We start from the raw sequence: 14,035 nt of genomic DNA on the forward strand, positions 1-14,035 counted from the left end.
TATAACTGCACAAATAGCCACGGGTAATGATGCCAGCATTGCAGGAAACAGCTGACACTACCTTCCCCTCGCCCCTCACCACCCGAAGCGCTCGTAAACCTATCGTTCCCCACAAACCCCGCGCGATTCGTCGACAGGCAGCGGAGGGAGGACTGAAGTGAAGGGAGGATGAGTGACGTAGCGCCGATGTAGTGGGAGAGGGAGAGGGGAAGAGAGTGAGTGAACTAGAAAAAAGTGTGGAGTGTGCTATCTGTGAAGAGTTTGAAGTACCAGTTCATTGAAATTGAGTGGTTAGTTCACACTTCACGGAAGTGAAGCGTTCATTTGAACGACTCATTCACGAGCTCCCCATCACTACAGTGAGCAGTGTTGCGACGGAAGTCGGACGACACAAAGACGTACGGCTGCCAGAAAGATATAGAGCCAGTCAAGGAAAACTGAAATGAGCCACTCACAGGATGTGATTCTCTGTGAGCTGGTCTCGCAACATCCTTGCCTTTACGATTTGAAGAACCCTAAATATAGGGACACTTTGTTCAGAGACAGAATTTGGGAAGAAATTGGTGCACAGTTGAAACTGGCAGGTGAGTGAAATATATATTATTTTCCCATTAATGCAAATTTTTCAGTCCTGTTATGAAAATCGGTATAATCCAAGCAGATGTAGAATTAGAATGATGAAAATGAACTTGCAGGTCAATTTTCATATTACTCTTTTTGTGTGACGATAAAAATTGAAAACGGCAAGTACATTATAAAATGAACAATCTAAAGTACAACGAGAAAGTTACATTTCACAATACCTTCACTTTGAAAGTAATCGGTAGATTGGTGTCTTGGTGATACCTTCCAGTTGTGAAAAACCACCACCAGATTGTTGTACAGCTTTCTGTAATCAATAGGTGTTCGTCTTTGAGGAAGGCGCGACGCTCCCGTAGATATATGAGCCCAAATCTCGGAAACGGAGATCGATATCATTCTGATCTCAACTTTAAAAATAATTTCGATATGTTAGCTTCTTTTCATCGGCAACGATGTATGACCTAACGTGAACCATACGCAAAGTAGCCAGCGACCACATTTTTCACTGTACACAATTCAAATTTTATGCAGTAGGTTACTCGTAAATTAAGTATCGGAATAACTGTGACGAATATCGGAAAAATAGACACCTCATTATCAAGCTGTGATGTGAAACTGTAAGATACGTTAACATCAATTTTTTGTGCATTTTACTTTCCTCACAATCGATAGAGAAGTAATATACAGCGAAAAAAACACGCAAAACCGGAAGAGATACTTTTCAATTTTTTAAAGTAAAAGGAGAATCTGTATCGAAAAACTAACTCTTGGAGCCGATGTAACTTTGTTCCATTAACATACAGTATTTTTTACAGCAAGAAAATCGGAATTGTTATTTTTCTTATGTATTTGAATCCGCCGCCGCCGACCAGAGCTTGAGAAACAGCGACGACTCCTGTCGTGCTGCGGCATTGTCGCCGTCTTCCAGGGTGGGAAAAGAGGAGGGGGCAGCGTCGTAGTCGCAGCCAACTGTTGCGTCTTGGACAACGTAGCTTTAATACTGTCAACGTATCGACCCCAGCGGTTCAAAGGCACTCGAGAATGCTTTAATTTCAATATTGAAATCGCATAACAAATAACAAAACGGATATTTTTACGTGGGGTATAGTGTCAAAGTCACAGCAGCGGGGGTGGGGGGGAAGGGTGTGTAACCGCGTGGTCTGTGGCACCTTGCCACGGTTCTCTCGGCTCCCCCCGTCGGAGGTTCGCCTCCCTCGGGCATGGAGGTGTGTGTTGCGCTTAACGTAAGTTAGTTTAACAATGGAAGACATAAAGTTTGAAAATGAGTTCGTGGTCATATCATTGGCACATTATTTTGCAGGTACGTCTTGATCACACAAACTTTTACACTTCACTATTACCGGTTTCGGCTACTGCCATCTTCAAACTAACCAAGTTCAGTTTACTTACGCTAAACCTATAAAAGTCCTGGTGCTACATAAGAAAATAAAATGTGTCTAGATGATTAACAGTCGTGTATACCAGCCATACATACCATAAAATATTCTGATGTAGTATCAACGTCAAACTAAACATGTAGGTACATAGTAAGTGCTGGTGATGATCAGAATTCGTCTGGTATTTATACAAAGGAACTTAGGCCAGCGGAGGGCACTATAGCTAGGGTTCATGATAAACCAGTATCGTAAATGTAATGGTTCAAATGCGGCACTGGTTAATCACGTACCTACATGTTTAGTTTGACGTTGATACTAAACCAGAATATTTTATGGTATTTATGGCTGGTTGTTAATCATGTAAACACATTTTATTTTTCTTATGTAGCACCAGGACGTTTATAGATTTAGCGTAAGCAAACTAAACTTAGTTGGTTACACACTGTTTTTGTTTGTAGCAGATCTGTAGATGGCAGTAGCCGAAACCGGTAATAGTGAAGTGTAAAAGTTTGTGAATCGAGACGGACCTGTAAAATAAAGTGCCAAAAAAATTAAGTTGGTTTAAGTTATTTTAAGTAGTGTGTAAGCCCAGGGACCGATGACGTCAGCTGTTTGGTATCATAGGAACTTACCACCACCACCAATTACAAATTAACAATTTCGGGTTTTTCCCTTTACTTTAAATGTGAAACCTTCCTTCTTGTCAAATTTCATGATTCTAGTCCAACGGGAACTACCCTATAGGTTTTTATGATTGAGTTTGCGAATATCAAAATGCGTGGCATAAATGGCCGTACATTTTGAGTGCACTGACTTAGAATTTTCAATTTCTTGCACCGTTAAGGGACTACAGACCTTAGTATTTGCCATAAATTTCAACTTGATACGTCTAACCGACCTGAGAAAAAGTGGTCTCAATAGACTGATAGAGAGACAGGCGGTCTGATAACAAATGACAATTTTTTTTCGTGTGATATAACTACAAATTAACAATTTTAAGATTTTTTCTTTTGGTTGTACTGTGAAACCTTTCTTCTTGCCAAATTTCATGATTATAGACTAACGGAAAGTATACTATAGGTTTTGACGAATATCAAAATATGTGACATAAATGGCCATATATTTTTGATTGCACTCACTTAGAAGCTTCTGTTTCTTATACCGACAGGGACTGTAGACCTTAGTATCTGACATAAATTTCAACCATATAGGAGGGTCGTCCACAAAGTAAGTTTAGTTTCTATTTTTACCCGCGGCAGCACTACGATCGCAGTTCCGAGCATGCGCGGCAGTTACTCTGACTCAAGGAGAAGACATGTACGCCATTTTCAGATCGCTGCTGCCGACGTGTGCTTTGTAGTGCTTCTTTATAATGTCAGCCGTAATTGAAAATGCCGCCACGTGTGAATTCAGATCTGCGATTCATTTTCTAAATGCAAAGAAAGTTAAACCAAAGGAAATTCATCGGCAAATCTGCGAGGTTTACGGACAAAACGCTATGAGTGATTCAATGGTTAGAAGATGGGTCAGACTGTTCAATGAAGGACGTGACCAAGTGCACGATGAAGAACGAAGTAGACGCCCGTCTGTGTTTACTGATGAACTGGTTCACACAGTAAGTTTACACTTAGAGCCCTAACTATGAAAGTTCCGCAAATCTCACGATCAGTAATTCATGAAATTGTTACTGAAAAACTGAAATTTCGAAAACTTTGCTCAAGTTGGGTACCCAAAATTCTTACTGAACAACACATAAAACACCGGATGGGTAGCGCATTTCAGTTTTTGACACGCTACAATGAAGAAGGAGATGGTTTTCTTTCTCGGATAGTCACGGGGGATGAAACTTGGGTATTGTACGACACCCCTGAAACAAAATGGCTATCAATGGAATGGAGGCACACTTCATCCACAACGAAGGTTAAGCCTAAGCAAATCCTGACACCTCAAAAAGTAATGTGCACCGTTTTTTGGGACAGAAAAGGCATTTTTCTGATTGATTTCATACCACAAGGCCAAACAATCAATGCACATGGTTACTGCGAGACCATTAAGAAATTGCACCGCGCAGTACAGTACCAACGCGGAGGATTACTGTGAAAAGGTATAGTTTTTTTCCACGGTAATGTCCCACCTTACACGGCGAATGTGACCAAACAATTCTTACGGGAATTTCATTGGGACACGTTTGATCATCCTCCGTACAGGCAGAACCTCGCTCCTAGCGACTTTCATCTCTTCTTACACCTAAAATCTGTCCTTGGTGGTCAACACTTCAACGTTGATGACGAGTTGAAAGAACATGTTACCACATGGTAGAATACACAGGCGGCAACCTTCTATGAAGAAGGTATACAAAAACTTGTGCCACGCTATGACAAGTGCCTACGAAATTTCGGAAGCTATGTAGAAAAGTAGAGTAACAGTTGTAGATTTTTGTACAAAATATTTTTTCCGTATTTGTACACGTTTGTTTTGTATAACCAAATGGAACTTATTTTGTGAACATTCCTCGTACTTCTACATACTCTTGTTAATAGTCAGACAGACACAGAGACAGACAGACGGTGGACAACAAAGCAATTCTATAGGGGTTCCGTTTTTACCAACTGAATCCTAAAAATGAACTGTGTTGGTAGTGAAGTATCGAAAAAATTTCATTTCCGTGTATTCGCCAAAACACCATTGAAATTATGAAACAGGCGTACAAAGAAATATACATAATGCATAAATGTATATGTAGTGAATCCAAATTAAGGAACATGATCCCGGACAGTTTATGTACTCTGGAAGGAGCTGCTTCGGGTGTCTACAACGCGATTTTGTAGACATCTCTACGTCAACGCCTCTTCATAGCTCTGTAGACGGCTGTCGTTCTTGCCTTCAGCCGTTTGCGCTTCGCAGTTGAAAGCTGTCAAAAGCGCTGCCATGTGTCTGGGATTTCCCTGAGCGGACTCGGTTGTAGGAGTATCTTAGTAGGAAAGGAAAAATACACACATCAAAAGAGTTTTGCATCATCCCGGTTCCCAGAACTCCTGAAAACAGACATTGACTCTGGATATTGTATCACAGATACAGTCCGTTTGACTGTTCACAGATGTCACTAAACCAGCCCAAAGATGTAGACAACCAAGCATGAGCAGCGCCTATTAGACGGAGGGGGTCCGACAGTCGACCAGTTCCAGTCATTCCACCAGGAAGGAGGTACGCAACTCGTGTTGTCTGTAGTTCAACCACGCCTACACGGTCAATACTGCGGTTCGACCGCGTCCGTATTGTTACTTTGTGCCAGGTAGGTTTCTCAACAAGGGAAGTGTCCAGGCGTCTCGGAGTGAACCAAAGCGATGTTGTTCAGACATGGAGGAGATACAGAGTGACAGGAACTGTCGATGACATGCCTCGCTCAGGCTTGCCAAGGGCTACTACTGCAGAGGATGACCGCTACCTACGGATTATGGCTTATTTTCGTGCAGCCACAGGACGTCGTGTTACGATTCAAATTGTGCGCAACAGTTTGCATGATGCGCAACTTCACTGCCGACGTCCATGGCGAGGTCCATCTTGTGTCGTGCTGCAAAATCACCTTATCGTGCCTCTGGTTGTATTGCGGCCGTTTGTTTTAATGCACTGCTCAAATGCATCAATTGCGTTCGCTAACAGGCACCTGTGATTGTTTGACTTGGTTTCAACACCTCATAGTACACGGCGCCGAGCTGGTCCCACCAAATGCAGAGCACGATCTCGGAGCGGCGAATATTCGGTTTGGCCGTCGACGTGGAAGCATGACCGGGATATCCCCATGAATTTTTACGCTTAGGGTTATCGTAATGAACTTATTTTTCGTCCCCAGTCACAATGCAATGCAGAAATCCCTTCCGTTTTTACCTCTGAAGCAACTGTTCACAAACACACAAACACCGTTGAACGCCTCTTGGTTTCAGCTCACACGGGACCCACGTTCCTTCTTTCTGAATCATGCCCATAGCCTCGAGACGTTTTGAAACGGCTTGCTGTGTCACTCCCACTAATCGCGCCAATTCTTCTTGAGTTTGACGCGAGCATTCACTCAGCAATGTATCCAATTATGCATCTTCGAAAACATTCTCTCTTCTACCACTGTGCCGGTCTACGACGTTAAAATTACCGTTCCTGAAGCGTTGAAACCACTCACGACATGTTCTTTCACTAATAACGTCCTTACCACACGTACTTGGGAGCATTCGATGAGACTCAGCCGCAATTTTCTTCATATCGAAACAAAACAGTAAAACCTCCCGCAAATGACGAGAATAAGGCTCCTAAACTGATATTTTCAATCAAGAACAACTTTATGATGCAGACACAAATCGACTAATGTTTGAATGAGGTTATGTTGACCGATGTCCATGCTAACTGCTTGACGTCTGCGATCTCTTTCTTTCGACCGCTACTTACCGTTGTCGCCACCTGTCGGCAAACGGCGGAAGCAAAGTTGTACACCTTGTACAGACTTTTTGTCTGAAGCGTTTCCTCCACTTCGCTACAGGTGGCTCTGAAATCGGAGGAATAAAAATGGGTACAGAATAGTAATTTACGACATGCTACTCAATGGCCCTCTAATATCCAATGGCACGTGGGACCCACCTTCATGCTGCGAAGGTAGAACAGGCCAGTATTTTATGACTTCTAATTGGGAAGCCCATTCGCAACGTTGTATTCCTCCGACATATCGAACAGAGGACTAATTGGCGCACCACTGTGGCCGTTGCTCGACGCGAACGTTACTCTACTTTTCCAACTACAGTAAGTGTTCAAACATAGTACCGACAACCGCTTTTCAAATGACCGTACACAGGAGAGACGCATAGCTGTGAGAATGTCAGCACAGATGTTTCTGATGCGGTGAACCATATCTTCACGGGCTGTTGGCACTTGCTGGTACGCCGTATCTTGTAAATATTCCTACATAAAGAAACCCGGCGACCTAGAGCTACCTCTTCCGATCCACCGACCAGTGTAAACGGTCTAATACTCCCTGTGCTTCCATTGAGTAATGTGCAGGGCAACTGTCTTGCTGAAACCACATACGTTGTCGAACGTCCAGGGCAACATCCTGCAGTAGTATCGGTAGTCCCTGTTCCAAAATCGTTCGATGATTGCGTCCATTAAACCTGCCGTCGATAAAATATAGACCAAAGTGTCTGTAGTGTCTGTACCCCATGACGCCACACCATCCGCTAACCGGCCAAGGTCGTTGATGGTCAACAGCCGTAACCAGTGGGGATTGTCTTGAAAATGGCTCTAAGCACTATGGGACTTAACATCTGAGGTCATCAGTCCCCTGGACTTACGAGGTGCATTCAAGTTCTAGGGCCTCCGATTTTTTTTCTCTGAACTGGAAAGAGATAGAAACATGCGCATTGTTTTAAAATGAGGCCGCGTTCATTGTCAATATGTCCCAGAGATGGCAGCACCGTACGGCAAATGGAATTTTACCGCCAGCAGTGAGAATGAGAACTGTTTTAAATACTTAAAATGACGACGTTTTCCTTACTTGAACAGTGTGCAGTCATTCATTTTCTGAATTTGCGTGGTGGGAAACCAATTGAAATTCATCGACAGTTGAAGGAGACATGTGGTGATGGAGTTATGGATGTGTCAAAAGTGCGTTCGTGTGTGCGACAGTTTAATGAAGGCAGAACATTGTGTGACAACAAACCGAAACAACCTCGGGCTCGCACAAGCCGGTCTGACGACATGATCGAGAAAGTGGAGAGAATTGTTTTGGGGGATCGCCGAATGACTGTTGAACAGATCGCCTCCAGAGTTGGCATTTCTGTGGGTTCTGTGCACACAATCCTGCATGGCGACCTGAAAATGCGAAAAGTGTCATCCAGGTGGGTGCCACGAATGCTGACGGACGACCACATGGCTGCCCGTGTGGCACGTTGCCGAGCAATGTTGACACGCAACGACAGCATGAATGGGACTTTCTTTTCGTCGGTTGTGACAATGGATGAGACGTGGATGCCATTTTTCAATCCAGAAACAAAGCGCCAATCAGCTCAATGGAAGCACACAGATTCACCGCCACCAAAAAAATTTCGGGTAACCGCCAGTGCTGAAAAAATGATGGTGTCCATGTTCTGGGACAGCGAGGGCGTAATCCTTACCTATTGCGTTCCAAAGGGCACTACGATAACAGGTGCATCCTACGAAAATGTTTTCAAGAACAAATCCCTGCCTGCACTGCAACAAAAACGTCCAGGAAGGGCGGCGTGTGTGCTGTTTCACCAAGACAACGCACCCGCACATCGAGCTAACGTTACGCACCAGTTTCTTCGTGATAACAACTTTGAAGTGATTCCTCATGCTCCCTACTCACCTGACCTGGCTCCTAGTGACTTTTGGGTTTTTCCAACAATGAAAGACACTCTCCGTGGCCGCACATTCACCAACCATGCTGCTATTGCCTCAGCGATTTTCCAGTGGTCAAAACAGACTCCTAAAGAAGCCTTCGCCGGTGCCGTGGAATCATGGCGTCAGCGTTGTGAAAAATGTGTACGTCTGCAGGGCGATTACGTCGAGAAGTAACGCCAGTGTCATCGATTTCGGGTGAGTAGTTAATTAGAAAAAAAATCGGAGGCCTTAGAACTTGAATGCACCTCGAAGAACTACTTAATCCTAACTAACCTAAGGACATCACACACATCCATGGCCGAGGCAGGATTCGAATTTGCGACCGTAGCAGCCGCATGGTTCCGGACTGAAGCGCCTAGAACCGCTCGGCCACAGCAGCTGGCGGGGATTGTCTTCACTCCAGTAATGCATGCAATGCCGGTTAACGCTACAGTGGTTTGTGAATGTACACTTATTGGAAAATGGTACCTCGGCAAAGAAAGTAGGGGTCGTTTGCATTTGTTGATGGGCCCATACACAAAACACTACCCGGTCATGGAAATAAGCACCATGAAGTTGTTGATGCAGTAACACGTGGTATGGATGATACTTATGACGATGCAATATTGTGACAATATTACCTACGGACATACTGGAATCGCGGTGTAATTGCCGGGTGCTTATCCGAGGGTTGTGGTGCAATGCTGCTCGCACAGCTATCTCATTAGCTTTTCCTGTAACACGTTTGCTTCGTTTACTTTGCCGGTCTGTACGCTGCCATCAGACATAAAAGCGTTCACAAACTTGTAGAAGAATAAACATGAGCGAGCTTTCTCTGGTGAACACTCGGCATTCAAGCCAATTGTAGCCTCAACATTTCTCCTACTGCGCAAATGTAATGTTCTATGTCTGCACGGTAGGTGAGCTCTGGACGCATTGTACTGCCTGTTGTGTTATGTCGTATTTCACTACACGGCCACGGTGGCGCGTCGAATTCAATATGTCGGAGGAATACAATGTTGCCAATCGGGTCTCCAATTAGAAGTTATGAAATACCAGCCTGTCCTACCCTCGCAGCACGGAGGTGGGGTCCCATATGACATTGGATATTCAAAAGGCATTGAGTAGCGTTGAAAGGTCTCTGTTGGATTCCTTTCATGTTAATTCCTTAAATCTGTTGTCATTTACGGTATAAATTCCTCTTCTAAATTTACTGTGGTGTTTCTATCTGGGAGGAGACTGAGTAGTGGAACGTGTTACTTTTACACATAAACAAGAATGATCTGTCACACTACTACACTTTAAAACACAGTTTATATGTAATTCATGTCACACAGTCTCATACGGAACCTACATCCGCTTTCTTTTACACTCCTGGAAATGGAAAAAAGAACACATTGACACCGGTGTGTCAGGCCCACCATACTTGCTCCGGACACTGCGAGAGGGCTGTACAAGCAATGATCACACGCACGGCACAGCGGACACACCAGGAACCGCGGTGTTGGCCGTCGAATGGCGCTAGCTGCGCAGAATTTGTGCACCGCCGCCGTCAGTGTCAGCCAGTTTGCCGTGGCATACGGAGCTCCATCGCACTCTTTAACACTGGTAGCATGCCGCGACAGCGTGGACGTGAACCGTATGTGCAGTTGACGGACTTTGAGCGAGGGCGTATAGTGGGCATGCGGGAGGCCGGGTGGACGTACCGCCGAATTGCTCAACACGTGGGGCGTGAGGTCTCCACAGTACATCGATGTTGTCGCCAGTGGTTGGCGGAAGGTGCACGTGCCCGTCGACCTGGGACCGGACCGCAGCGACGCACGGATGCACGCCAAGACCGTAGGATCCTACGCAGTGCCGTAGGGGACCGCACCGCCACTTCCCAGCAAATTAGGGACACTGTTGCTCCTGGGGTATCGGCGAGGACCATTCGCAACCGTCTCCATGAAGCTGGGCTACGGTCCCGCACACCGTTAGGCCGTCTTCCGCTCACGCCCTGACATCGTGCAGCCCGCCTCCAGTGGTGTCGCGACAGGCGTGAATGGAGGGACGAATGGAGACGTGTCGTCTTCAGCGATGAGAGTCGCTTCTGCCTTGGTGCCAATGATAGTCGTATGCGTGTTTGGCGCCGTGCAGGTGAGCGCCACAATCAGGACTGCATACGACCGAGGCACACAGGGCCAACACCCGGCATCATGGTGTGGGGAGCGATCTCCTACACTGGCCGTACACCACTGGTGATCGTTGAGGGGACACTGAATAGTGCACGGTACATCCAAACCGTCATCGAACCCATCGTTCTACCATTCCTAGACCGGCACGGGAACTTGCTGTTCCAACAGGACAATGCACGTCCGCATGTATCCCGTGCCACCCAACGTGCTCTAGAAGGTGTAAGTCAACTACCCTGGCCAGCAAGATCTCCGGATCTGTCCCCCATTGAGCATGTTTGGGACTGGATGAAGCGTCGTCTCACGCGGTCTGCACGTCCAGCACGAACGCTGGTCCAACTGAGGCGCCAGGTGGAAATGGCATGGCAAGCCGTTCCACAGGTCTACATCCAGCATCTCTACGGTCGTCTCCATGGGAGAATAGCAGCCTGCATTGCTGCGAAAGGTGGATATACACTGTACTAGTGCCGACATTATGCATGCTCTGTTGCCTGTTTCTATGTGCCTGTGGTTCTGTCAGTGTGATCATGTGATGTATCTGACCCCAGGAATGTGTCAATAAAGTTTCCCCTTCCTGGGACAATGAATTCACGGTGTTCTTATTTCAGTTTCCAGGAGTGTATATACTGTATATGATAAGATACTGTCAACCCCCTTCCCTTCTGTGTGAGAGGATGAATGAGCAAATACATTTCTAGTTGCATGCTTGATGGTAGCAGACAAGCCTGTCTGCTAGAGAACAGTAGGACCAATGTCGGAACAGGTAGCTCCGCTTTCTAAAAGCAGAGAGGTTTCTATTCTTAGTATGGTCCTGTCTGTCCCTTGTCATGTTGGTATAGGAAGCTGCCTCTCTGGTCGCTTCCGTTTGTATCTGTCTGTTAAGCACGCTCGGTAGGAGCCTAGGTCGGTCTGTCCGTGGCGAGCACCTGAAGTGGTAAGATCTCCAGCTAAGCACGTCTCTGCTAAGTCCGTAGGACAATGGATTTCTTAAGTTCAGCCTAACTGAAAATTTAATCACCTTTATTTCAGATTTAGCTCTAAAATATTTAATGTTATCTTAAATTGCAACGCAGTGTATTTCGAGTGTGAAGTTCAGAATATCTTCCAGTAGTTGCTTTGTCACTACTTTGTGAGTAAAGTGGAACCACGTGTTGATCAGTAACTCTAAGATCATCAATCTTAAATGCGAATGTGCTTGAGATTATAACGTCTCGTCTTGACAATATTTTTCCATATAGCAACTTTTCTTTATGTTCAACCCACGTGGGGTGTACTTTGTGAGACCAGTACCACGTGCTTATACAATTGTTTGACCCATCAGGTTAATTGCGTTTCGATGTAATTTTAATTTAATTATCAAAATTATTGTGGGGTTACACTCTTTGTGTGAACCAAGTTGACCACGTGAAGCATGTGGTGTAAGCATCAAAGTAGCCCTCAGCTATTCTTTTCGGGAAGATTTCACAGAGAGTTAGTATGAATTTAGTATACCAGTGTGTGGTAATTACATGACAGACAAGATTGCGCTATGAATGTAACTTCTTTGGGTAAAAATTGAATCGGTTGGTTGTGGTTAATTTCCTCTTGCATATGTTTCAATGTTCTTCGTGTGTTATTTTATGAATGCAGTGTTGTATGCAGTCTCCCAATCTTGGCCCCATATTTGGTGCGTTCCGTAAGATTACAAACTCACATTTTCACAATCCTAAATAAGGCACCAGTTTAGTTATGAATCAAGTTTAATATGCTGAAATTTCAATGATCAATGTTAAAATAAATGTCCAAATATAAACTGATTTATTTCTTTTTATTTAAATTCTCTTATATATATATATATCACCGGTTGCCATATGACTATTAAAAGTTTATAATTAATGTTAGTCTGGTTGGGAATTTGGTAAGCTAGACTGGATAGCTGGTGAAACAGTTGCGCAGTAATGCAAGGTTAACTTCCTCAGATAGCTCACAGCTTTTAACCCACTTTTATGGTATTGTCTATCAGCACCGCTTTCAGAACAATTTAAAGCAACAACATTACAGCATGTCGTAAATTACAACTCGGTTCCCATTTTTTCTGTTCCTTCGATAACAGCGCCATCTGTTAATGAAACAAAGAAAATACTTCAGACAAAAAGTATGTAGATTTTGTCATAGAATCACTATCTGCAATAAAAAAAAACAGGGATTCCCATTGAAGATTTCAAAGTTACCCTTCGCCACCCAAATGTGAGGAGGGGTTGCGGGTCGAGTGTGGCATCATTGGATGTTCCCCTCCAAGACAAACAAATTGAAATTATAACTATTTTGATCATCCAATGTGTAGTTTTCGATACTTGAATATCTTAGGATGGTCCATTGATCGTGGCCGGGCCAAATATCTCACGAAATAAGCGTCAAACGAAATAACTACAAAGAACGAAACTTGTCTAGCTTGAAGGGGGAAACGAGATGGCGCTATCGTTGGCCCGCTAGATAGCGCTGCCATAGGTCAAACGGATATCAACGGCGTTTTTTAAAAATGGGAACCCCCATTTTTTATTACATATTCGTGTAGTACGTAAAGAAATATGAATGTTTTAGTTGGACCACTTTTTTCGCTTTGTGATAAATGGCGCTGTAATAGTCACAAAACATATGGCTCACAATTTTAGACGAAGTGTTGGTAACAGGAAGGTTTTTTAAATTAAAATACAGAACGTAGCTATGTTTGAACGTTTTATTTCGCTTGTTCCAATGTGATACGTGTACCTTTGTGAACTTATCATTTCTGAGAACGCATGCTGTTACAGCGTGATTACCTGTAAATACCACATTAATGCAATACATGCTCAAAATGATGTCCGTCAACCTCAATGCATTTGGCAATACGTGTAACGACATTCCTCTCAGCAGCGAGTAGTTCGCCTTCCGTAATGTTCGCACCTGCATTGACAATGCGCTGACGCATGTTCAAATGGCTCTGAGAACTATGAGACTTAACTTCTAAGGTCATCAGTCCCCTAGAAATTAGAATTACTTAAACCTAACTAACGTAAGGACATCACACACATCCATGCCGGAGGCAGGATTCGAACCTGCGACCGTAGCGGTCGCGCGGTTCCAGACTGTAGCGGCTAGAACCGCTCGGCCAACTGACGCATGTTGTCAGCCGTTGTCGGTGGATCACCATAGCAAATATCCTTCAAGTTTCCCACGGAAAGAAATCCGGGGACGTCAGATCCGGTGAACGTGCGGGCCAGGGTATGGTGCATCGACGACCAATCCACCTGTCATGAAATATGCTATTCAATACCGCTTCAACCACACGCGAGCTATGTGTCGGACATCCAACATGTTGGAAGTAAATCGCCATTCCGTCATGCAGTGAAACATCTTGTAGTAACATCGGTAGAACATTACGTAGGAAATCAAGCATACATTGCACCATTTAGATTGCCATCGATAAAATGGGGGCCAATTATCCTTCCTCCCATAATGCTGCACCATACATTAACCCGCCAAGGTCGC

The 14,035-nt window shown here is 44.5% G+C and overlaps 1 protein-coding gene across 1 annotated transcript in view; it reads left to right on the top strand.

Annotated features, from left to right (window-relative positions):
- Positions 1–442: 442 nt before the first annotated feature.
- LOC124551238 overlaps positions 443–14,035 on the top strand; it is a 134,277-nt gene continuing 120,684 nt past the window's right edge. The window contains exon 1 of the mRNA XM_047126233.1: positions 443–584. Coding sequence (XP_046982189.1) covers positions 443–584 — 142 coding nt within the window. The remainder of the gene's footprint in view (positions 585–14,035) is intronic.

Source organism: Schistocerca americana, chromosome 9, assembly GCF_021461395.2.
Source record: "Schistocerca americana isolate TAMUIC-IGC-003095 chromosome 9, iqSchAmer2.1, whole genome shotgun sequence".
Classification (NCBI taxonomy): Eukaryota; Metazoa; Arthropoda; class Insecta; order Orthoptera; family Acrididae; genus Schistocerca; species Schistocerca americana.